Below are 27,075 nucleotides of genomic sequence, written 5' to 3' on the forward strand. Positions count from 1 at the left end.
TTTTCAATTTACTTTAATAGGTGAGAATAGAGAGAATTAGACCTTTGGATTTCTGATGTGGTATTTGGTAACAGCAATGCTACCACAGCACTAGTCAAAAAGAGGAAGCACTGAATAAATCCCCACTGGGATTTCTTCACTTTGAATTAGGCTCAGTATTGTTCATTTTCATTATGTTGAATTGCCTTTGTCACAAGTAGCACTTGTGGCCAGCAGGAAAGCCTATTCAGCACTCGAGAGAGATGGTGGCCAGAATGCGGTGAGACCAGTGCTTGATGAGACCAAGCCAAAACTGGACCTGCCTTTATTAAAGCGTAAAGCGAAAGGCAAGCAAGTAGAATTTAGCCATGTCACAATATATAATTATATTTCCTTTCCCTGGCTACTCTTTCCTGCTGAGATGAGATTTTCTTTTATTTTTCCAAGTATATTATAGTAAGAGGCTTGGTGCTCTTGCTCACAAGGCACAGTGATTGTTTGGACCCTTATGCAGTGCTGAGTGGTAGAGTTTTTACTCCCCTGTGTCAGTGTGGTCCTGGTTGCTTGTACCTCTTTGCAGGCTGTCTTCCAAGCTCAGCTGGGGACTGCCTACCGCTGAACTCCCTTCAAAGCTGCACAGCAAAGCCCAGTTGCCCACTCCTCTTTGACAACTCTTTGTATCCCCTACAGAAGATAAAACCCATTTGGCATGCAGTTCTCCCTAAAAGGTCTGGAGTAACAAGGATGTAGTTTCTGATTGGCATGACGGATGAACCTTCATCAGTCACTGACCACAGGGAGGCAGAAGACGATTGTAAAAGGTGGTAGCAGGAAGCAGCATAAAGGCTAGATAGGTCCGGGGGCTGAACTCGGTCTGACCACTTTGAAATTCTGCATTGCTGCATACATGTACATACACACGTGTGTTATACAGATAAGCACCCCAGTGCGTTTGTGCCACATGTATAAGCACATGTTCACATTTAAAAGCCAGATCCAAATGTATATACTTGTTATTAGAACTCTGCAAGATGTGCAAATACATAATAAATTACTGTAGGATTTTTATTTCATTTTTTTTTTTCTTTCTACAATGAAAGAATCCATTATAATTGCTGACTAATGTCTTCAATAGTAATAAAAGGTATTTTAGCAAGCTTCCTAGGCTTTAACTGGAAAGATAACTTGGGCAACTATCCGTGTTTAATGGCCTAAATGTAGTTTTGGCACTACACACCATATATCAGTCTCTTCAAGCATCATAGATTTATGGATTATAACTAGACAGGAGTTATGAGAGGAATTTTTTTTGAAAGGAGACTGTGAGCCACACTGTATTTTGAGCTCTGTGTCAGTGTCCAGATTCACCCAAAGCCTTGAAGCTCCAATGATTATCTTCACTAAGGCTTCAAAGTAGTAATTTATGCTTTATTTTAAAGTAGACTGCTACTAGCTGGCCTGCAACCATTCATATTTAAGAAGACAGTCTTGTCTTTTACTTAATGTTTAAGCTGAATTGTTTGTTTAAATGTAATGCTACAGAACACTATATGCAATATTAGGTTGTTGCATTAACTGAAATAACTGTCTAGCGCAACTCTAGGTAGTACTTTCTCCTATACTGAATCAGTACCTTTTTTTCCTAAGTGATTTTACTGTATAATATTGACTTAATGGAATCCACCTTTGTTTTGATGGAAGTGCTTATCATCTTATAAATACACACAAACCAACCTAGATAAAATAGTAGATAGAGGGGCATTAAAAAAAAAATCCTATACCAACCACTTGCTAATAGGTGAAATAAACCTATCAATCAGGAGCAAAATTTTCAGAAAGCCTGGGTATGTTCCTGCAGCTTCTTCCAGTCATTTTCCAGGTCCCAAACTGAAATTTCAGAATGGCTTTCATTCTGCTTTCCCACTGGTTTCATATTCCCTAATTTGTATACTGCAGGTGACATCATTATTTGTCAAGGTGAACAAGTCCTGCTTTAGTCTCAAATGTTGCAATTAAAATTGCATTTATTGAATAACTTTATAGTTTTTGACCTGTGGAACAGTCAGTTTCACTTGCATATGTGTAACTATGTCAGATGATCAAAACAGAGTTCTTCCTTGCTGTTAGGTAATGTGATTTCTTGCTTGGAGGCAGAGGTTGCAGGTACAGGCAACCGCTGTTAGGGCCGTAGGAGTCTTGCTGCCCTCTTCTGGAGCATTTCTAAGGTTCTGCAACTTTGGTGACCCTCCATATGCTTCTCCTTCCTTAGGAAATGGAAGTATAAACATTTTCTCCCACCACAGTCCATAATGGTATTTAGTTGTTGTATAGCATGACATGCTGGTTTGTGTGCCTACCTTCACAGCAGTCAGAAGAACTGCATTTTCTCTGGTCGGGCTATACCAAGCAGTCTGAAATAATGATTTCATGAATACTGTAAGCTGGTGTTGCTGCCAAAAGAGCCAGTTTTGCTTTCCTCTTGTCCCTGGTGGGCTGACTGAGGTTAGAGGAACCAGCAGGGAGAGGGACAAAAAGAGAGTAATTTTAGCCTGGACCAGCTCCCCAGCTGGGTTCACTGCGTGGCTACACAAACACTTGTGCCAGCACAAGGCAGGAAGGGCATGCAGGGGATGAAATGAGTGGTCAGGGTAGGGGAGGATGAGATTGTTTCTTTTGCTGACACCACAGGACTGAATTGTTTATGAAAATATGGTCCAAGTACCTCACTGCTGTCCAAACACAGAAATGGCTCCCCCAGTCCCTGACCACCTCTCTGCTCGTTCTTTGATTCCTCAAACCAGATGTCACTTTTCTGTAACTCTCCTGCTCAAAACTGGGGTCTTTTTTTGCCACTTCCACATGATTCCAGCACTGTGACTGAAAAAAGCAAAGTGTGTTGAAATAGAACAGTGCTTCTTTCCAAGTACAACACTAGCACTGGAAAAAGTTTAAATTTCAGGGCTTAGAAAAAGTTAAATTTCAGGGTTTAGAAACCTTTTTGGTTCAAATTGGACAGAATTGTAGGAGGTATTCATTTTCCAGGATACATGCTCCTGTGACCTTGCTTTCAGTAAATGGATGACAGGCCAATATGTGGTAATTCTCACCAGTTGCCTGGTTTAAATGTTTTTGTTGCAATCATCTTTGTGTCCCTGACTGAGCTTTTTTTATTTAAAAAAAAAAAAAAAAAAGTTAGCAAACATAGAATAGTTATATCAGGAGGATGGCAAAAATTCCTGTTGGCCTGTAATTGTAGTTTATCACAGGATACAATCATACACTTGACATATATATACCAAACTGTGTTTGTAATTATATGGTAAATAGTTTGCAAAAGAGAATGGCTTTGCCACTTAATGGTGACTTTTTAGATGCTTATAAGGAAATGAAAGGGAGAATATACAAGAATTACTTTTATTAAACATTTAAGTCTTCTTCTCTTGACAATCTTAATAAAGCTTCTTACTTCTTATGCTTGTCAGTTGAGAATTTCAAAGGGCTTTATAGATATGAATGAAGTACGACATTAAAGAATTCATCCCTTCAGTGAGATAGAAAACCTTCTTCGGCCAAGTGGAAATGCAAGCCACAAAATGTGAGGAAGATTTTCCAAAGCCTCACATCAGCGAGTGAAACCTAGATCCTGAATAGACATTAACCATGGACACATTGAAAAAAAAGTATTTTCTATAATTCTTTCTTCTTCCTCCTCCTCTAGGCTTTCTTTGTTGACCACAATTCCCGCACTACCACGTTCATTGACCCCCGGCTTCCCTTGCAGAGTAGCAGGCCCACTAGTGCGTTAGTCCACCGGCAGCACTTAACTAGGCAGCGCAGCCACAGCGCTGGTGAGGTAAGTTGGATCTGCCCCTTCTCTTGGGAAACCACCAGATTTTGGGATCATCCTCCTTTTACATCGTTCCAATCACAATTCTGTGTTGTGAGAAGCATGATTCTTCTGTAAGTGTATGGTACTCATCTGTAAAGGTTTATTATTTTATTTTCTAGCTGTTGTTGCTTTTGAAAAGTGTGATTTCAGAGGAAAAATATCAGACATGAGTTTATCTTAATATGCAGTAACCCCATTTAACCACAGGAGTGCATCTCATTACAGATTACCAGTATCTGTATCCTGTCTTTTGCTGTTAAAATATGTATTGTTGTCTAGCGTGGTGTCTGGCAAGTATGTTGATATAACTGCAAATAAGAGGGGGTGAAAAAAGTGCATGTGTGTATGTAAATCTAGATGTGCAATTTTCTGAATAAGTATAAAAAAAAATCTTACCCACATACAGGCGTATCAGACTGTTTATATGCATTTGCATACGTGTTTCATCTCTACTTTCTAAAGAGAAATAACATGGAAAACACAGTTTTATTGATATGTCACTGTGAACCATTTTCACCAGCAGTCTCCATACTGCTGTAACTTCTTTATAGTTGTGAGCAAGTGTATGTACAATGACTTAGACTTCAGTTGTACTTTAATGTCCATACTGTTGGCTGTCTTTTCAGGGGAGGACTATTCCATGCCAGGAATGAAAGATTTAGAATGGCAAGAGAAAGGCTCTGATTTATCCTTTTTATAGCTCAGTCTTGTGGCAGATGAAGTTCTGCCAGAGGTCTGTTTCAGAGCAGGCATGAATCTTTTCTGCCACTTCTCTAACAGGGCTTCTGCCGAGCTGCAGCAAGTGCCATACCACTGGCTGCATGTCTCCTCAAACCCTGTGTGATCACCGTTTAGTCACACACAGTTCTTTCCACCACCCACCCCCATTGTAATGTATATTTTACAAATGGTTTTAAATAGCATTTTCTATCAGTTTGGTGATGTGGTATAGGAAGTGATGTCTTAGAGCAGGCAAGGAAGCCTTCATATATCTATTTAGATCTTCATTAGGGTAAAGCAAGTATTTCTGTTGTGATTGATTTATAACAGAGGAGAAATAGATTTTTTTTTTTCTTTTCTTAACTTTACCAAATACATACTGAAATTATCTTTCTTCAAGCAGTGTGCAGAAGCTCTGCGCTCAAAATAGAAAGATTCATGTTAACCATGCTGCTGAAATTGTCAATACTGAAAAATAAGTGTAGTTTATCCTAAAGGAAGTCATCATATATATTGCATATGCACAGTGCTGATTACCTGTCAAAATTTTACATAAAATGCCTTAAACCATGTTTCTACGTGTAATTGTAGAAGTATTTCCTTCATATTGTTACCACTGTAACTTGAATTGAAGTGTCATTCCAGAGAGGGATCTCAAACATAGCAATTCAATACAGAATTTCCATTCTGGGATTAATGATGTAATGATGTTAATTTATATGCATATGTATGAATCTGAACACCACTTTTTCTTCTGAGCTTATGACTGAAGTGCTGCATATTTGCAGCTGTTTTTCCTATTTTTAAACTACTGCATCAAGAAACTGTACGTTTATTGCGAAAGATGAATACTTAATGAAAAAAATTCTCAAAATACTTTATTTGGATTTGCCGTGCCACAAACTTTGATGTTTTGAAGCCACTAACCCAGTTTTTACAGAGGGATGCTCTAAAGCAAACATTAACCAACATAAGGAATGCCTTTTTAGCTAAAGCTGAGCTGCAGCGTGAAGCTGGAGCTAATAATAATGGCATTCCTTTTCCAGCACAGTGCCTACAGGAAATAATTTTTTATTTTTCTGAGAGAGTATTATCAGAGAGCACAAAGAACTTGGGAGATAGCTCAGGAGTTTTGCTTTTTTTTTGTGATTTCAGAAACTGGATTTAAAACCAACCTTTATAATTATTTCATCTTTTGCAGTTAGATGTTTTAGAGATCTTTGGATCTTGGAAGTATAGTTCAAATGCTGACTATTACATGTAGGCAGAGGAACTGAGAAGTAAACATAAAGGTCCAGCAGGATGAAAAAGAGGTTGAACAAAATCTTTTATATAGATAAAATACAGAATATTGACACTGTAGAAATAAGTGAAGCCTCAGCACACAGAAAACTGCAGAAGTTGCCCTGACATCACAAATGCTACCAGGAACAGTTCTACATTGTGGTTCTACCCTAAAAAATGTTCATATGCAACATTTTTTTATCCGAGAAGGTGAACACAAAAAGTCAGAACAGTTTTACTGAATGATTGTAGGAAGCATATTTTTACAAGTTTTAGATGCATTTGCCTTGCCTGAATGTGAACTTGCTTCTTTATCCTCCTGCTTCACACAAACTTGTTTCCAGTTCAAATTTAGGGAAACTCCATTCATGCACAGGGCTAATAGAGGTGCCAATGAAGGAGCAGAATTTGATTTTCAGAACCTTTGATATGAACAAAGATGTTCATGAAGTACAAAAGACCCTCTGAAGGACTCATAGTTTGAGTTCTTTAGTCCCTTTTCAGAATGGGACTATTATTTAAAAATAGCAGTAAAATTTCAATCAGTTTTGATTCTGTGTATTAATAGGCACAGTATACTAAATAACATTTTAGTAATAGCTGTCATAAACCACAGCTGATTCCTGCTGCAGCGGTTACTGGGGATAGTGATCAAGCAGAGCATTTACGTACATCTTTAAGCCATGTGAGTTCTCACTTTTATGCAGCAAGTACATGTGCTGGTATAGAGACACTCATTGTGGCTACTTGCACATTTTCAGGTTGGGGAGGACTCCCGTCATTCAGGACCACCAGTTTTGCCAAGACCATCTAGCACATTTAATACTGTCAGCAGAGCTCAGTACCAGGATGTGGTTCCCGTGGGTATGTCAGCGTACGGCCTCTTTTCAGAGAAGTTCTCCCTGACTGAGTGTGTCACGGCAGTGTGCACTGCTGGGTTTTTCATTTGGTTGGGGTGGGTGGAAGTTATAATTTGTTATGATTACTTCAGTCCATCAACGTTTTCCAATTGTTCAGTTGCAACCTGCAGGGATAATACTGAGAAGTGTCTGTGCAGAACCAAATAACTGATGTAAAACCTCGAGCTTCCTAGCTCACTTACTCTATGCAGTGACAAGAAGAGTTGAGGCCAGTGAGCCAAGTTGTGTCCTAATTGGACTCCCTGTACTCCCAGTGATTTCTGTACAACTTCTGAGCATCTGTTTTGGCAGGATTCCAGAAAGTGTTAATCAGCTTGGAATTAGTCATTAGCTTAACTTCTGTTCTCAGTTACATACAGACATAGTTAGTGACTTCTGTGCCACCAAGAACAGAATTTAGCTTATTGAATCTAACAGCTGTCACATTGTGCTAAATCAAGATAAATTAGTCTGATTGACTATAACTGGCTCATTGTACTTTGGCGTGTTTACTTGAAAATCTCTGCTAACTGAAATCCTTCCCTTTGCCATATACATGGTGTGCATACACTGCAGGCTCAGCAATTAGTGAGGATTTGATATGAGTGTTTCCAATGACTGTTTAATGCTTGAGAATGGATTTCAGTGCAGTGAAAACCAAGGTCCTTGTGATTTTATTCTAGCAATGAATATTCTAGTTTGACCTTAGCTAAGAGTGTGAGTGATGAAATAGAACAGAAATTTCTAACAGAAGTAGAGCTATTAACAGTGGGAAGGATGTGTCACAATAAGATTAGGTTCATAATCAAAAAGCGTCTTCCCTAAATGATAGAATCAGTAGCCTTACATGAAAAAGTATTAACACAGTACTGCTAAACTTAAAACTGTGAAGATTAAGTCTGCTGTCATTATTATTCAAAACTCAGAAGGAATGCAGTCCTGTCTTTTAGTATCTCCTTGTTTCAGCATGATATTTTTGTTGATGTTTTCAGCTTACAATGACAAGATCGTTGCATTTTTGCGGCAGCCCAATATCTTTGAAATTCTACAAGAGCGTCAGCCAGATCTTACCAGGAATCACTCACTCAGGTAATAAAATTAGTGAAGTTTGCTATTCCCGTTTCAATATAAAATGCAAATTAGAATTAGTTTCTTTCATTAAAATTAGCCATGGAACATAACAGATTGTATACTTTTGGCCTATTCAAACATATTCATAAAACTGCGGGAGATGGTTTTTTGTTGTATTTCTATGTAACTCCCTGAAATAAGGTTTAGGAGAACAGAGGTAATGTGTTATTACCAAATAAAGGTACCTACAAGAAAATGTTTGGAACAACTGGCATAAGAGTTTTGCTGATGTCTTCAAAATGTGCCAAGACAGCTGGGTGGCACAGCAAATGTGCCCATTCATTTGAGTCTGTGTACAGCTGGGAGCACGAGGCAGAATGGCATTTCGTTTTGTCCTTATGTTCTCAGTGTGCGTGTACGGGAAGGCTCTCCTGACCTAATGACCTTGGAGGTAATCTTATATCAATCAGAATTTTTAGTGATTCTCCAAAATTTACAAAATTACTATCTACAGGTTTTTGCCTAGCCCAACAAGATCTGATGAAGGATGATCTTTGATTGTTGTATGGTTGTTGTAACTCCCTTGTATGCTTAGACTAGGAATGATAAAAAGTGAAATTCAGAAAGCTACAGGGTCCATCTTAAAGTGTATCATGCACAGACACTATAGTTCATGTACTTGGGTGCGTAAAAGATGGAATAGCTAACAGCTTGGATATTAGTGACTAGGACTCAAATCACTGTATCTGTTCGTCTTTGGACACTAAATTTAAAAAATGCTGGTTTGATGATTGCCGTCTGTCCTGTGCGGAGAGCTGTCAGTGCAGCGCTCTGTGTTCCAGACGCCTATCCCCACTGGCTGGCATAGCAGCCACCACTAATTTGAATTTTTTTCTGTTCTCATAGTGTTATTTATTGATCCCTTCTCCTCCATGTCCTGCAAGTTCCCTAAATTCAACAAACTGCCCTGTTTCGTAGTTCCCTGAAGCACTGTGTTTTAACAAGTTTTGTGATGAGGCTTCTATGCTAAAGGTTTGGTTTACCCTCTGAATAAATCCTGGTTGACAAACCTGAAATTACATACTAGAAGAATACATGTTCTTTAGAAAATACAGATAAAAGGAGGAAAATAAAAATCTACAGTTCTCAGCCTGTCAAAACAGTTCCTGTGTTTCACCCATATCACTACAGGCAAGTTTGTCCCACCATGCTTGGTTTGAAATGTGAGCAAACTAATCTCTTGAGAAATAGTATACAAAAAATTTCTGATTATTAGTAGTTTTATTATTCCTTTTTTTTTTACCCAGCGTGTTTGGCTTCCTTCACTCTGATAGCAACCTAAGTGTCATTTTCTTCATGTGTTGTCTGTTTTTTTGATAATTTAGAGTTCAGACTGTTCAAAAGGTTTGTTGGTACTATCAGATTCTGCTTCTTGTAGAACCATACTTCCTGATTACAGAATCATAATTTGCCACAAGCTGAGCCCTTCTAAAGAAAAGATGGCTTTCAGAATAAAAATGGAAGATCAAAAGATAAAAGATAGTGGTTTCTGCAACTCCTCATTTACTTGAGACTGTATATCCTTCTGTGTGCTTACTTCATAAATAGACTGAAGATATATGTCTAACTTACCTGCTTTCGCAGAATGATTGAGGATTTTAATGAACATCATTTTATTTTACATTAAGTAGGTTTTGTCAGAGAAGCCATTCTCTTAAGTCGAATGATTCCATTCTAGTCTTAGTCTTTGAAGTTAGTATATTTAAGGTAAAACATCTTCCATTATACCTCTCCTATATTCTTCTAGAGATGATACTTCAGTAACATTTATTGCATTGTTATAAAGATCCCAGTTTCACTTTTCCTAGTAAGTCTTTTAAGACCCTGATTTAGGAAGTTATTGGAATCCAAGTCTGTTTGACACACTGTGAGACTAAGCAACACCAATGACATTGCTGTACCGCTTGATGAATTAAGACCTAGGTGAAATTCCACACTGTGAATTGAGTCTTTTTTTTTTTTTTTTTTTTTTTTTAGTGTAGTGATTAGTACAACTGTCTGTAATCTATTTCTTTGAGGACCTCAGAGCAATTGAAGTGGAATGATTATGATATTAAATATTATTATTACTACTGTTATTATAATAATTGTTACGTAGGTGAGGATGAAAACCATTATTTGGCTAGTGTAAGAGACAGAGACAATTTGAAAAGATCTCTTACAGTTTCTGTCCAAAATAATTTCTCATCCCTAAAGAGAATGAAGACATGTAATCAGAAGTTGAGGATCTATTAAAATATACAATGAAAGTATACTACAGGTGGGAAATTGCTGTTCAGAGGCTTTATGGTGGAATGAGAACATTGTACTTATCATACTGTTATTAAGCATGTAGCCAGGATCAAATCTCATTGCAAGCCACCACAGATGAAACTGAAAGACTGGTAAATAATGTAAAAGGCTTCAGGCAAAGGCACCTATTATACATTAAACATAACTTATACCTTAAGAGAAGATAAAAGGCATATATTTAAAAAATTGTCGTTGAAATCACAACTCTTATGGGTAGCCCCAAGAAGTCATGGATTGCATTCATTCGGAGGGCTGTGTATGTTAGTTAACCCAGAAAGCATGCTTTTGGTTCCTGGTGTTGCTGTGAACTAAACGCTAAAATGTATTTTGTAATCCGCCATTTCTTTCCTCAAACCTTGCCGCTTGGGCCCCGATGTAAACTGGAGTAGGCCTTGGAGGTGCCCAGCCATCCCTGCCCCGGGCGCTGCGGGGCCGTGGTCTGCCTTGGGGCCTCCACGCCGGGCTCGAGCCTCGACTGGGTCTTGACGAAGCAGGTGCTTGACTTTCAGTACCTCTCTTCTTAGAGAAACAGTGAATTACACACTCCTGCTACAGCCACCACCGACACCCTGGCAAGCGGGGACTGGGGAGCTCTTTTTCACACTTGGATATGCTGTAAACGTAGTGCTAGTTAACCAGGGAATGTGTGTTAGGTCCACTGTTTGAGAAGGTCTTTATGTACTGTGGTCTTAGAGGCAGATGGCAAGAAATTTGGTCTGATCCTTTTGTTGAAACCGCTGTGAATGAAACAATGTGTTCCAGAAATTTGTAGTGTAGCTTCAACTGCGTGCAGCTGCCAGAGCCTTATCATAGTGCTGATTGCACGGATCGTTTCTGGCCTCCTTGCCGCTGTTGGGGCAGATGGACCTCTGAGCTGAGCCAGTGATGCTTTTCTTAAGGGGAATTCTTTATTTTTCAGTTTGTTTGGGGGTTTTCTCCTTTGGAATTGGAACAGTTTTTGCTACATGTGTTTGGGTTTTTTTTTCTTTACTCCTGGAGAGTAAAGCCAAATTAGAATCTATCTCTACTGTACCATCATATACCTTGTACTGATAGAAGATAAAAGGGATGTACTTCTACTTTAGACTGCAGGAAAAAATTCTACAGAGAAAAAGAACAGGAATCAGCTAAGGAATTATATTCAGTATAGATCCTAAAAACCTGTGTGTTATCATGTTCAGAGTTTAGGATGCATAGATTCCACAGTAGTGACCAAAATGGGTCTGGGAAGAAGGGCGTGTGCTTGGGTGAGACAGAAGGAGAGAAGTAATAGTACAAGGGTTTTTCTGGAAGATCTCTTAAATGCAGTGTGGTACAAAGAACCTGCTTTTAAAATCACAAGTGTGCATTGTAATGTATGGCTTGCGTTTGTACAAAGGTTCAAAAAAGACAGTACCTCTTTAAACAGTTCACTTTCAGAATAGTAATGTCCTCCTGCAGGGTTCAGGTATATTTCTCATATACCCTGTACTTTTTCTTGTTGCTGTGGTGTACATTGCTGCCTTATTTGCAAAAGATATTTTGGAAGCCTTTTTTGCTTACACAGGGAGAAGATCCAGTTCATCCGGACAGAGGGAACACCTGGGTTGGTGCGTTTATCCAGTGATGCAGACCTTGTCATGTTACTCAGGTAGGCACTGCTGCTTTCAGTGCACGTGTGGAATACGCTGTGGCAGCTGCTGAGGAGCCTTTCAGTGAGTAGTGTGTGCTGGTTTAGTGACCTTGTCATTTCCCCTTCAGTTCTTGGACTTGGAGCTGGGAGAACTACAACTCAAGGGTCAGATTTCTATTTTCATCACGTTCAGTTTCTAGATGGTAGTTGGAGGTCACCTTTTTTCATCGCAGTGATGGAATGTGATATCCTGTCTGAGGGAAGGCGAGTGTGAGAGTGCTGTGCTTGGCATTCATATGGGTTTGCCCAGACCACCTTTTTTTGTCCTGTTGCATCCAGCTCTGACGTTCAGATAGGTGGTACAGTTTAGACTTCTTTGCAAGCATGTTCCTTCTACTGCTTTAAGAACACATCTGTTCAGTTTTGTGGTTTGGGAAGTCTGTATCTGTGAGCGTTCATACCTGAGATATGTTTTTATTACTTAATGTCTTGCTGCTTCTTCACTATGCTGTCAAGCATTGTCTTGTTTATTGAAGGAAATACTGCTACAGAGTTCAAGAAATGCGAAGCTGCTTCTTTAATGTTTTCCATTTAAGCAATTAACTCAAAAAATCAGGCAGATGCTTTGCTAGAATTGAACCCTTGTATCTTGATGTTGTATTCTCATCCATCGTAAAAATGAAGCAAGAAATTCACAAGTACATTTAAAATTGAATCTAGTGAAATAGGATTAGCGTTAGTAGTATATCGAGGTCAGGTTGCATAATATAGTCCTTTCTGGTCCCTAAATGTCTGAATTAATTACAGCTATAAAAAAAATCTCATTTCAAAGCCATACTGAAGCTTTTTTAAAATGCAAATATTGTTTCTTAAAAAACCTTTTAAGATTTTTGTTTTGATACATAAAGCATGGAGATGACACAGGTTTTACACAGAAAAATCTAGCTTCAGCTATTTGTTTTAAATAAAGATTGCACGAATGATTTTATCATCGCTTTTTGACTGGGTTTTGTTCCTTCTAGTGTTCTGCTAAGAGCGAAGACTGCAAATAATTCTTATAGTGGAAATAAAGCAAATTCAAAATTTTGACTGCAGTCTTTCTTTTGTAGAAAAGCAATAATCAGTACAATTATTTTTTAAGAGAAAAGTACCAGCCAGTGGCTCCCTAGAATAACTTTATCATATTCTTCAGATGTTATTTCTCTTGATCTACTTTTTTCCCCAAAAAAATATCTAACTGAAAAGTGTTGCTTGAGGATTTTATTCCCATTTGATTAATAATCTAATAGTACCATTGCCCTGAGGACATATTATTGATAAAATGTTATCTGTGCATTCTCATTAGTTTCTTAAAATGTTGGATGTTAAACCTCAAGACTGGACTGAGTTATTATGAGTTTATTGTGAGTAAATACTGGTGTAAAATCAACAGTGGGCTAAGTTAAAATAGTGGTGTACTGAGATGATGAAATTTATTTTCTTACCATTATTTAGTCTCAGTGGATTCTTCCTTTTAACATTATCTTCTACCAGGGTGTCATTATGACCCTTTTCTATGAAAACCTGAAAAAACTGCACTCTAATCATGATGACTCAATCTTCCTGGGGCTCAGGACACCTGGGTTCTGTATCTGGCTTGGCTGGTTGGATGACCTTGGCAAAGACTGTACCCATTTCCACGCCTCTCTCTGGTTGAGGGGCAATAATATCATTGTCCTGTAAAGCACCCTGAGATGTAGTAACTGACTGGGTGGAAGCACTATTTCTGGTATTTTTACTGCTTGAGAACACTGTACATTTTTTCACATGCTTCAGTAAATATTAAGTTTCAGCTAAAACAACCAACCCCGATGTGTTCAGGGACTAGAGGAGGTACAGTGCATCACATCTTTAAAAATACTCTAAGAATGGCATTATCTTATGTCTCAGATGTTAAGAAGAAAATATTTCTCAGTTTCTTCTTCTAAAGATGTTGTTTGGTATACAACACAAATTGTCATTGTAATTCTTTAATTCAATCGAAAGTTGAAATAGTGGTTTATATTTTATCACATTTTCAGCATCAAAATGTAACTTGGAGGAGAACAATGCATGGTCATGAGTGTAAAAAGAACTGCCAGAAAATATCCATTCCAAAAAATCTCATGCAAAACGTTTTTCTAGGTATTTATTCAGTGAACAAAGTTAGTAAGAAACATCTTGTATTTGAACATTGCTTTAATTGGTTGAGTTCTAGAGTAAAAGACTGGCTTCTAATTCTTTCTGTAGCTCAATTTTTAAAAATAATTTTTACATATTATCTCAACAGTTTATTCTTATCTGTGTTGCAATACACTCAACAAGTTCAGATGTGATTCTTAAGCCTGCAGGCTTAGAAAGTTTGTATCTGTTCCTGGTCTTTGTGCAGTATTGCAGATCTTTTTCCAGGAAAGCGTGACTAAGGTTATTGACCCCTTTGTAATGAGAACACAAGTTAAAAAAAAAAAAAAAGAAGCAGATTTTAAAGGCTGATTAACTATATTTTAGCCTTGAAAACAGATACCACGTTATGTATCGCCATGTCCCACAAAAGAAGTGATTATTGCTTTCCAGTACTTTCAAGAGCTGACTTGGGGAATGGCAATAAAATATTTTGTAGCACTCTAAATGTGCATAGTGGAAATAGGCAAGTGACTCCCGAGGGTTAGTAACTAGAGGTTTATTCCTAGAAAGTGAAAAATGCCATTCATTCACGTAAACATGTCATTTTTTATTTGCTCCTTTTTACCAGCTTGTTTGAGGAGGAAATAATGTCGTATGTGCCGCCACATGCCTTACTTCATCCTAGTTATTGCCAGTCCCCAAGAGGCTCACCGGTATCTTCGCCTCAGAACTCTCCAGGTAAGTTGTTCAGGCACAGCTTTTGCAGGGGCTGGATGAAACCATTTCTCATACTTGGTAAGGACCAGTTCCAGATCAGTAAAGTCAGTAGCACACTCCTGCTGCCTTCCCAGAAGGCAGAGAACAAGAACAATAGAAAAAAATGCTTGACTATAATTTTTTATTTGCTTTCCAAATTGAAATTCCCGGCAGCCTAAAGCCAGGAACCTGCTGTTTGGAATCTATAACCTATTCCCCTTTGCTGTTCCCAACTTTTAGATGCGTAAAGTTACATGAGCTGAAGCACCTTCTGAGGGGTCACGGAGCTTGTCACTGAAGTACTTTAATTATGATGGTATCTGTAAGATACTGCAGTAGAGTTAGTCCTCTAATTTAGTTTACGTTATGTTGCATGTAATGACTTTCCACCTTTCTGAAGATCCAAGTTCTGTTGCTCTAGGAACAACAAAGATTTAGTCCTATTTTTGAGCAAAGTCAACAAGTGTGATTGCATTTGACTGTCAAACTTGAATGTTTGCCTTGGGCTCACAAGATCTTTTACTGATATTAAAGACTGGTGTATTGCAACTTCAGAGGCTGTGAATTTGTTCTGACTTGTAAAACATGCAAACTTGGTTTTCACTGATCTGAAACAACTAAGTGACTGCTCATGCCAGGATCCTGATGCCTAGAGAGTTAAAAATAGGAGATCTAATAACTGTACATTAAACTGACAGTGTTAATGGGGCTGCGGGGCAATGAGTGACAATTTTATGTAAAGCCAGTTTGTTGTCTCTTAATATGAGTTCAAAAGATAGTGTATTGCAGCTGTCTGGAAATACATGTTAGAATGGAATTAAATTAATACTTCACATACTAAGTTGTGAATCAGAGCTAAAGTATTTAAAATATGGCAAGTTCCATTTAACCTGTGAAGGCTAAGTACAGCAATTTGAAGTTTATAGATGTCACTATTAGTTTTCTCAAGAAGGTAATAGGTAAGTAAAATAAAATCACTACAGTAAATTGGAAGTGGCTTAAGAGGATTTCTACAAATTTGAGAACACAAGTATAGATAAATGGAGAACACTTGAGATGTAAGCAACTCTGGATAGTTCCAGAAAACAAGAAAATTTTATCAGAAATAAGTACTTTGGTTTTTATGGGCATTTCCCAGTCCACAATCATAGAAAGCTTTGCCTTTTCAAGAAAGCAGATTAAAACTATTCATAAACATGTCCTGAGTGGTAGCTTTTCCTGCTGCTGGACATAGGACCTTTGTAGGACCTACTCGAAGAAACTATCTGAAGACATTAATGACTGAATCTCCCTGTCAGTCTGCAAGTATGCATGTTTGTGTTGGTGTACAAATTACTTTTTTGATGAGAAATTGTAAATAGGTAAATAGCCCCTCATTTCTGTGGAGGCTCTGTGGTGTTTTCATCAGCTAAACTGGCTGTGCTGCACTGCACGAGATTGTGTGTTAAGGGTCCATTGTTCGTATCAGTCATGATCGGTTGTACTTTCTTTTTTGGGAGAGTCATGAAGCTACTCTTTATATATGCTTTAGAATATAACCTCTTTGAAAATCAAAAATGGTTATCACATCACTGGTGTTTTTTATCTCTTCCATTAACATCTTTTGTTCCCAAGGCGGAAGTAATCACTATAATTGCCCAGGAATTTCTTGGCATATGCATCTGATTTGCAATGAGGACTTGTCATGTTCTGACAGAATAATATACTGCTGATTTCTGAACCGTGAAGTAATGTGTTACCAGATTTACATTCTGTGGTATCTCTCAGCAAAAACTTCCTTCAGGGGTTAAGATTAAAATATGCTTTCGTTGTGTTTTTTTGGTGACTACATTTTTGTACCTACTTTGACCCAAAGTGAAATAAACAAAGTAGGGGGAAAAGACCAATAATTAAAAGGCTGTTTACAGTTTCAAGCTTCCCTAAGTTTTCTAGAGAATTCATCTGAGCATACCATTAAAAGCCCTTGATTTTCTCAGTAAAAGAGGATAACCACTATAGATGAATTGATGACCATGATTTGTTTTTCCAGAGGGGCCCTGCATGTTCCGGTTGGAGGTCCAAGGATTCCCTGACACTTTCCATTCCTCCCACACATCACACTAAGCCTAGAACAAGAGGCAAGGGTCTTTCTGGTCAGATAGGTCTTTAGAAGACCTGTAAGTGGCACTCAGTGTTAATACTGATCTCGCTTGTTCTCTCTCTGATCTCTGCAGAGAGATCAACTCTGCAGCTTCTTCCAGCAGCCACTTCCGCAGGATGTGCTCGTCACCTTTTCTGTCAGACCCATACCCTTTGTGGCTAAGCAAGCTGCTCTCTTTTCCCCTGGTCTCTGCCCACAGGCTGAACGGATACACGTTCTCTCATAACCCGAAATGTTACGTTCTCGTGCCTTCACCCATAGTAGCAGTAAATGCTTCTGTATTGGCTTAGTTTCATACAGGGAGGCAAAAGAAAACTCACGTAAGAAACAGATTGTCACTTAAAAGACAAAAGTCTACATATACATGATACTCAGCTGATGACCACCAGCTGCAGATAAGTAGTTGGCAACCTGTGTATACTGTAGGGCATGAGAAATTTTAAATGTTCTCTGAGTTTTTTGTGGGGGATGTCTACATGGCCATGCAGGGCAGGAATTTAATGTTAAAAAAATGAGGGGTGAGAAGATGAACGTAAAACAGCTAGGATTAACTGCTTCTTTGGCGGCACACTGTCTTGCAGTCAAATCAACTGAAGTAATTTATCCAGGGAGGCAGTGGAAGTTCTAATGGTTGTAATATTCAGAATAGATCAGACTAAACACCTAATTTGTATATCCTAGACTTGTACATGCAGATGTGGGGGTATGCCAATTTTTTTAGCATACAGATCTCATCTCTTCCTGGTTTTTTAAGTAATTGACCCTCAAAAACAGTTTTTCAAAAACAAATAAATTCACTTAGATGACAGTCATGTATGTTCCTGCAGTCACATGTGAAAAGTTTCACAAACTTAAATTTGGTTGTCTTTCCATTCTTCCAATATTTTTATTTCTTGTACTTCCCCAGGGAGAAACTTTTGCTGGGGAATTTCCAAATGTCTTCCTCCTTCAGCTTGATGTATTCAGCAGGGCACAGCACAGTACAGTCTGTTTGTGCTTAATTTCTGAGTTCTTGTTTTTCCTGATAATATTAAAACCAGAACAGAGCAGAACATTTATTGCATGAGCTATTTTTAAGGTTAGACATAAAGTGTACTTGACAAACAAAAGTTAAGTCTTTCCATTTGATTGTGTTGTTCTTTTATTCCATCTTTTGCATTGACCTGGATTACTCTTTTAAGACTTACTTTAGAAAGATGATACTGTTGGAAATGAGCAACCAAAAAGTCTTGGATGCAGAGCAGATTTGAAGATATGCAGCTTTTACTCTTTATAAAGGTGACTAAACCAAACATGGACCATGTCTTTTGATATTAAGGAGTCTTTTCGGTAGAGAATGGGACACTAATCATTTCATGTCACTACAGCTCGTTCTTTCCTTATTTTTTCCTGCAGGTACTCAGCGTGCCAATGCCCGAGCTCCAGCTCCTTACAAAAGAGACTTTGAAGCCAAGCTGAGGAACTTCTACAGGAAGTTAGAGACTAAAGGATATGGACAAGGCCCAGGGAAATTGAAGTATGTTGAAGATTCTCATGAAACTGGATTTGTTTCTCAGGCACCTTGCCTTGCCTTGCACATCTACAAGCTTCTTCCCATTAGAAGGAATGCAGATCTTACGGTTACCCTTGCACTTCTGGAAATATAAAGCCTGTCATAAAAGACTTAGTGCCAGCATGTGGTTCATAGCAGAGGATACAGCAAGTTCTGAGCACTTCTTCTCTATGTTTCCTCCAACTACATTTTCATACAGACAGTATTACCAATACAGTGCCAAAAAGCACTCTGGGAAGAGGCATGCAGAACAGGAGGCATCTGAATTATTCCATTATAGCAATTGCTATGATATAAACAGTTATATTTTCTCATGTCTTTTTCCACTAAAAAAACCTACATAGGCTTATTTTTTATACATCATTGCCTGTATTGATACGGCAGTCCTTTTTAGTAAAGAGGACTCATAAAATTGAATGCTACTAAATTCTAAGGACCACCTTAAAAAACTGCTAATATTTTTACTTCATCACTCTGAATGCTAGAGTGCTTGGAGTGAGGTCTTCCATCCTTCTTTTATTCAGTAATTGTGTGATTACATACTGTTATGTTAAGGATCATCATCATAAGATAATTTCATGATTTTGTAAATTACCAAGACTTGTGCCAGCTATCAAACTCTCATAGTTTGATACTCTCATAGTGGCCATGAGGCACTAGAACTTTTTTTAACCATTTATTAGAATAGGGGTGTAGTGGGTTTTGTTTGTTTTGTTAAGTTTTTTCCCCCCCAGCCAGTCACTTCTCACATTTTGCAGGAATTTGTGAAGAGCTAAGACTTTGTTTATGTGAGCTTGTTAAAAGTTTTGCACAACTGAAATGGGATTAAAATTGTATTGTTTAGACAGCCTTAAGAGGCAGGAATGGGACACTGTCTGCCTATAATGTAATGAAATCATAAACACTTAAAGCTTAATCTATGCAAGTTTTGTCATGAATGCTTGGACAAATAGGTGATAGAAGAGGATGGCATTTGCTACCTGTAATATCCATTACATTTCTTGCACCTTTTTTTCCTGACCTATTTGCCATCGCACTGTGGGTTTTTAAGCAGGACAACAGCTTGATTTTTGAACAGAAGTTTTCTCTGGGTTTCCTTCCCAGGCACACACTGACCTGCTCCTTCTTTTCAAAACAGGACTCCAGCCCAACTTGCATACTGCCTGGGTCCTCTTATTACTCAGGTACCTGGCCAGTTCCTGGCCTTTCCACTTCTGCCTCCTCTCTCGGATAGCACAGCGCAGTCACTGACTGATCTCTGCACGAGTAGTAAGGCCAGCAAGGGCTTTGCAAGAGGCTGTGTGGTGGGGTAAGCTGCCTCTGCAGGCAGCAGCAGCTCCCAGCTTTGGTCTTGACTGACTGACCAAACACACACATGAGGCAGTATTTGAATATAGAGCAAGCTAAGTTTCAGGAAACTTATTAAACACAATTTTTTGGCGGAAGATAAATTGTTTAAGTAATGAGGATTCTTTTACCTCTTATTTTAGATCTTCATGACACTTCCTCATTTTCACAGGGTTTTTTTAGATGATACAGTATGTTTTCACATGTGATGCTTCAGTCTGGTTTTGGATGAACAATTGCCATTGCTTCTTGACTTTTTGTCCCGTCACACTTACACTGGGGATAATGTATTCTCTGACTTTCCCACAGTTTTATCTTTTTCCTTGTTAAGAGATCAATTTTTACATAGAAGGTTAGATTCTTGCTCACAGTAAGACTGATTTGGAGGCCCAGCATTACAAAAGGATTTTAAACTTAATGAAAATGCTCACTTCAGGACCTTCCCATTGAAGCCTTTAATTTAAGGAAGAACCATGGTAAAAAAAAGAAAAAACTACACTTCTTTTACGAGAGACATTTTATTGAAATCTGAAGGAGATCTTTAAGGGATATAGGCTAACAGACAGAAGCTGTCTGATCTAAATCAAATTATCAAGTAGAAACATATCTCTATGAAGTCACCCTGTTACCTTGCAGTGTAAATAGGTGTTTCCAACTGTGGTTCGTGTTCACAAATTGCTGTTTCAAAATTATTTCACTCTTCAGATTAATCATCAGGAGAGATCACTTGCTAGAAGATGCCTTTAACCAGATCATGGGCTACTCAAGAAAGGACCTGCAGAGAAATAAACTCTACGTAACATTTGTTGGGGAAGAAGGGTAAGTAGAACAGGGAAGTAAATGTGATCTCAGAACTCTGTGTGTCTTGCAGCTGCTGTTTCACCAAACTTCTTGTGGTCTAGAGTGAAATGAGGAAGGATTACAGTCAGGAAATGCCACATACATAAGCCTAGAACATACAGCTGTTCAGGATGACTTTTTAGGCAATGTGAAATGTAATGTATCCTGCCTTTGCAGAAGTAATGCGTGTGTTCATGTGAATTTTCACAGTAGCTGGTGTGTGTTTCAGAATGTTTCTGGCAAAGCAAAAAAACAAACAACTTTCTCGTGTTTTTCATATTTCTTTTCTGTCAGTGTGGACCTTATATCTCCAGTGCTTGTTAAAGGACAGCTGCCATTTGTCAGAGGGAGGGTGCTTCAGGAGTAGGTTAGAGGCTCAATCCTTAATTCAACTGTCTGAGGCAAGGGGAGCTGAAAGTCCTCAGTGCTGCAGGAAGTGCTCACTGCCTCTCCAGGGCAAGGCCTGCATTGCAAATAAAAGCAACTAGGCTGTTGCTAGTTTTCAAATAAACACAGATATTACTGAAATTTCAAAGTCACTTCAGAGAATGCTCAGCCTGTGTCTAGCGCAAGTCTAATGTGTTACAGGTTGCAAGATGTGCGTTGCAAAACAAGATGTGGTTAGATTATCCTTGCAAGTGAAACTGGTACTATTTACCTCTTTTGTCTCTTGATTTGTGCTCCCTTTGTCAGATCATAAAGCCTACTGCCATAGGCATAAATATTTTTATTGGTATATTTCATGAATGCATTTGTAAATACATTCAAAATTTTATTCCTTGATGTTTAGGAAACTGCAGCACACAGCTCTTGGAATGCTGTAGTGTGCACTATTGCCATGTGATGTGTGATTCTTTAAAATAGCTAAATGGTAATAGAAACATTTCATGCAAGATTAGATAAAATTAATCTGTCTTTGAAAACCCCTGAATCTTGTTGTTTGTTTAAAGTTCACCTTGAAGTGCTTAGTGTTAATAAGGACTCACTGAAGTCTTAAAATAAAAAATGTTGACAGCTGAGAGCCAAGTGTGGACTTGTTCATATAAATAATATCACCATGCTGTCTGAGGAAAAACTCAGAACTGGAATGACAAGGCTGGTGCAGGATGAGATTACACTATATTGACGGAGCAGGGTGGGGATGCAGGAACAAAGCCTGTCTTACACAGCCCTACCAGCCTTTACTTTCACAGCTACAACCTCGACTCAGATTTAAAAATGAAAGGGAAAATTTTAAAATCCTAATTGAGATAGAGATTGATCCAGATAGACTGTCTCCTTTCATCAGACGTCAGGCTTTTGCATTTCACCACTCAGTACAGCAAGATGAAGAGTGACCTGGAAATGGGGATGACACATCCTGTTCCCATTAGATCAAGCTTTACACAAGACTCTTTTCTTAATGGAAAAGAATGAGTTAATTAAGAGCAAAGTCAAATTAAAATTACGTCAGTTCTCTTATTTACAAATCTGTGTTTTGAATGAAGAAAGGATGTGTGCAAACAGTATTGTTTCATCAGAGATGGTGCAAGGATATGTATCACATCAAACTTCATTTGGCTAGGTGTAGAAAGACAGGTCAGGGTAGAGGAGAGGAGGAGGATGAGGAGGAGGAATACTGAAAGTTAATTGTTTCCTATTTGCTCCTCCTTTTCCTTTTTTAAGCGTTTAAGTGGGAGTTTGCTCTTGCATTTCTTTTCCTCTTGGTAAAGAGGTGTAAGTCTTAAAGTCATAGGTATTGAAATCCTCACAGATTAAAACATTTTCATAACTATTGATTTATTACTGTATAACTTAGTAAGTGGGGCAACTCAGACATAGTTATTGCTGTTCATATGATTTTTATCACGAGTCTCATAAAGTTTGGTCTCTTCCTTGAACCTTCAGTTTCTACAGTCAATGCAACTGTGATGCTAGTTTAATGTTTTCACATTCATATTTCATGTGGTGATAAATGAAGATAATTTTGATACAAAGAATATGGTTCCTTATTTTACCTATCTTCTATTACCTATTAGCAGAAGCTGCTTTCCATTTAAGAGTGTAAATCTTTAGTATTACTGATGCTTCCTAGGAGACGTGAGTCATGTTGCCAACAACATATTAATCTACTCCTGAATACCCAAATGCCCCACAGTTGCAGCTGTTGTGTGGTTACATACCTATCGTATGAAGTTTTCTCACCCTTGTGCCAAACCTTTAATTGTGGGATAAATCTGACTGGCAGTGCAGGACTTTTATGATTGATTTATTTAACATGACTCACAGTAACTCTGCGTACAAAAGGAGCTGTATGAAATGGCTGGTAGTCAGCACACAGTTTCTGTTCTATCTTAAGATTTCATAGTGCATTGATTATCCCAGAAGTTTGCAAGAGTATTCCAGATGACCCTTTACTTGATCCTGGTATTTGTGCCAAGATTAAGATCCAACAGTTGTCCATGATATCAAACCATTTTGGCTTTTTTTCTACAATTTGAGGATGGAATGTGCCCTTCTTGCCAGGGTAAAGATCTGTTTCAGTACTTCACTTCTGAAGCTTAACAGAAGCAAAGTGCTTCCAAATGACTGAAGGGAAAATGTTTTTCATTCAAGAGAGGAAAGAGGCTTTGTCTTCCGATTGATAATGGCACCTAGCCTTTACTTTCCTGACAACTTCATCCTCAAAAACAACTCTCATCTATGTTTGTCTTCTGTAAAAGTTCAGGAGCCAAAACTGCTACTAAAGCAGAAGTCTTATGTGAAAGCTGACCACCTCTGTGATACTTCTGTCTGGGCATTGTCTTAGTACTAAAGTGAGACCTTCTTAAAAGTAAAGTATGAAATCTTCAATCTACAGAAGATCTATCTTTACATCTATTTGTTAGGATTATAGTAATCTCTGTTCCCTACAGGAAAATCCCTAGTTTTGTGTTTTTCAACTCCACCAGAGCATTAACTTCATACTTAACTCATTTCACTGGTGACCTGCAGCATAATGTCAAAATTCAGTCTCAGTGCTTTGTCAGCAATGGGTTTGTTTATGATTCAGGAAGAAGGGGTTATTTAGATTCCTTGTTCATTAGTACTGGAATCTTGAAATAGAAAAAAAAAAAAAAAAAAAAAAAAAACAAACAACAAAGGAAATGCACTCTCCAAAAGACATTTAAATGCACTCAAGTTTGGAAGGCAGACAAGAAAATTTAGACCAAGAAAGATAAATCGCTGAAGTTATCTCAGATTATATTGCTAGAGAAAACAGAACTATTATCCTTCAAATTGTCCTATTGTTGCAAGTCTGCAAAGACAAAATATAACCATTGTTCATTTCATTCTTAATTTGTCAGATGCAGATAGGTCTAATGTTGGCTCTTTTCATGTTTCCTCCTACCCCCCTCCCCCCCCTCCAATTATTTGGTTATATTCCTGTGGCAAAGAGGCCATTACAGCTGGAGCCAAATTTTTTTTATGAGAGCAGCCCGCATAGAGTACTTCATTCCAGTCCTCCAAGCCATTCTATTTCAGAATAGTCCCCCGAGGACTTCACATACCTTGGCATTAAGCAATCTACAGGATAAGGGTTCTGGTTAAAATCTTACGAAATTTTAATTAAAATATAGCATAAGGAATGTAGATTCAAAGAAGGGTTTCTTTGGAGACAATAAACACTTTATAGTAATGTCAAATTTCTCTTTAAAGGCTGGACTACAGTGGACCTTCAAGAGAGTTTTTTTTCCTGGTGTCGAGAGAGCTCTTCAATCCGTATTATGGTTTGTTTGAATATTCAGCCAACGATACCTATACAGTACAAATCAGTCCCATGTCTGCTTTTGTAGACAATCACCACGAGTGGTAAGAATTATTTTTCTTTTGCAGATACATGGTCTGTTGTTCCCGCTTGTAGACAACTTCTCATATCTGCTCAGAATAAAACACAGAATCTGATCTTATTAACCAGCAGCAAAATAATTGCATTTCTTTAGACTTCCCTGATTTTGTTTTCTCTTGTGGTTTTAAATGATCTTATTTCTCACAAGGTCAGCAAAACTTATTTGGAATATGTACCATGGGTTTGTCTCACAACACAACTCTGTGTATTTCTTGTACATTAGCAGTCATTTCATGAAAGCAATATTAACCTCTCGTGCATTAAAAAAAAAAAAAGAAAGAAACATTGGCTTTTTGTCAGCTAAGGAGATTGAGGGAGATTTTAAACAGGTGTTACTGTATGTAATTTGTTTGAGTCTTCCTAAAGAGTACAGAGGTCTCCTCAGTGGAAAAAGCCCAACATTCCTATTGTAAGGAAACCTATGGAGCTATTGGGGGTGGGGAAAAGACTGCTGATTACATAGCTCTTAAGCAAAATCTGTGCATGCACACATGCTTTTAAAATAGTTATTAAGGATTTTTACGTAACCCCATTTTCAGAATTATAAACCAGTTTAAATCGCCTTCAGTTGATTTAAGCCATGGTTTCGCCATAAGTCTGTAAAGCTGTGCTGTGAATATGAACGGAGAATTAATTCTGTTGTGTAGGTAGTTAGATTACAGTAATAGTGGAATGACAGCTGCTGAATGATATCTGTGTAGGACAGATACGTACTGAGTTCTTATTTATTTATTGGAAACCAGTTACTCCAATAATGCAACAATAAATGGCATATGTTGTATTGGAAAAGCAGGACAGTCTGGCAAAAAGGTGAGAAAAAGCCCTTACATGCTATGCAGCTTCTGCCAACATTTTGTATTTGTCCCTGGCTTCTACAGTGTCGGACTTGAGACTTTGGGGGTGAGGGAGGCATGACCCCCTGCCTTTCTGGGACTGCTGGTGCCAGTGGCATCACTGGTCTCCTACAGCCTCAGGAGGAATTCAGAAGATGCAGCTGTGACAAGCAGTTATGCATGTCACATCCCCATCTTGGAAACCCTCTGTACAGGCAGGTATAATAAAGCCCTAATCTTTCCAAGAAAGATGTTGCTGATGATGCATAAAAAGGAAGTTTAAGAAACATTATTTTCTTTGAAAAAAGAACACTAAACTAAATCTAGTTCCAGGGATGTGGAGGATTTTTCACAATGGATCTTTATTCTCATGGGATTATTTGCGAAGACCTTACTGTCTCAAAGTTGCTGCTATCTGATCTCAAATCTGTCAAACTCACTCTCTCCCCCCCAACCCTCCTTACACACCTGACAAAATGAAGGTGATAGGGGAAGGAAGAGAGGAGAGGAGGAGATCATTTAGATCCCATTGCCACAGGGCTGGAGAGCACTGTGATGCATAAAAAAGCTTCCAGCCATTGTTTGTGAAAATATATATATAGAACTCCATAATCACCAGTCAGAAGAGGGAGCAAGGAGCTACTGTAAGCAGAACAGACAGACAGCAAGAACTGTCAGGCTGGGAAAGGGTAAAAAAACCTTTGGCCTCCCAGTAACACAAAACCAAGTTAATCCTATATGGGGCCTGTAAAGAAAACAGACAATGGCTATAATTTTGGAAGATATGCTTTCATAAAGAGGCTTGTCTGGCAGGGCTTGATTGGGTTAATACAGATTTAACATTTTTGAGAAGTTGCAACTTAGGTATCTGAGGGATTTTCCACACCCCGCAGACTTGCATTTTTTCTGTGCCTTACTGAGAATGTAGAAGAAACACAAGAAAAAAAAAAATACCACAATTTAGACGTAGCTATCTGATTTTAAAATGCTGTTTGGAAATATATGTAAGTTTTGATGACAGAGCAGTGCACAAACCACAAAGTTTCAATGTAGCAATTGTAACTCTTTCTCTTCCAGGTTCAGGTTTAGTGGCCGAATCCTTGGTCTTGCTCTGATACATCAGTATTTGCTAGATGCCTTTTTTACACGACCCTTTTATAAAGCACTCCTCCGAATGTGAGTAGGATTGTTCTGTCTCCTTTTTTGTTTCGTTCCTTCCCCATGGACAATGCCATTTTGTGTATGGAGAAATTATGGTGGTTTATTGTCAAAGAAGACAGGCCATTATTTGTAATTTAATAATTTCACTTCAATCCAGGACTTTTAAAAATAGAAGTTTACTTGTTTCTGCTTATGGTTATTAGCCAGCTACGTAATAACTCAGAATGTTGTTTCTGATCAGTATGAAAACCTGTTTTGTTTTAGCCACGTTACCAGTTTTCATCTACAAAATCTTACATTTGAAGTTGTACAATGAGATGCTGTGGTTTTATTCCAGATATTAATAGAGTTCTTACTCATTTGTCTTGTAATGTCTCACAGGACAGGGTATGAATCACTTCATAACTTAGACTGCAAGAGCCATTCTCAGAGGTAAACTGATTGTTTGCAATCTCCATTTTGAGGAGCTTTACTTTGATGTAATTTAGACTTTGTTTTCAGAACTACTCCTCCTGTTCTGGCTGAAACAATGAGAGCAGCTGCACTTGCTCAGCATGTCTGGAATTTAAGACCTAATGAACTTCAGGTGCTTTACTTTTTGTCCTCCATTTGAAAGCTGGTTTTGACAAG

General features: G+C 38.2%; 1 protein-coding gene across 2 annotated transcripts in view; it reads left to right on the forward strand.

The window, feature by feature from the left end:
* Positions 1–27,075, forward strand: part of HECW2 (HECT, C2 and WW domain containing E3 ubiquitin protein ligase 2) — a 206,732-nt gene that overhangs the window by 160,897 nt on the left and 18,760 nt on the right. For both annotated transcript variants that reach the window (XM_033010788.2, XM_042808529.1), the window contains exons 15-23: positions 3,698–3,832; positions 6,634–6,736; positions 7,764–7,860; positions 11,741–11,824; positions 14,577–14,686; positions 18,240–18,360; positions 20,449–20,562; positions 24,262–24,414; positions 26,362–26,460. In XM_033010788.2, the coding sequence (XP_032866679.2) occupies positions 3,698–3,832; positions 6,634–6,736; positions 7,764–7,860; positions 11,741–11,824; positions 14,577–14,686; positions 18,240–18,360; positions 20,449–20,562; positions 24,262–24,414; positions 26,362–26,460 (1,016 nt within the window). The remainder of the gene's footprint in view (positions 1–3,697; positions 3,833–6,633; positions 6,737–7,763; positions 7,861–11,740; positions 11,825–14,576; positions 14,687–18,239; positions 18,361–20,448; positions 20,563–24,261; positions 24,415–26,361; positions 26,461–27,075) is intronic.

This window comes from Tyto alba, unplaced genomic scaffold (genome assembly GCF_018691265.1).
Source record: "Tyto alba isolate M040663 unplaced genomic scaffold, T.alba_DEE_v4.0 Super-Scaffold_7, whole genome shotgun sequence".
In the NCBI taxonomy this organism is placed as follows: Eukaryota; Metazoa; Chordata; class Aves; order Strigiformes; family Tytonidae; genus Tyto; species Tyto alba.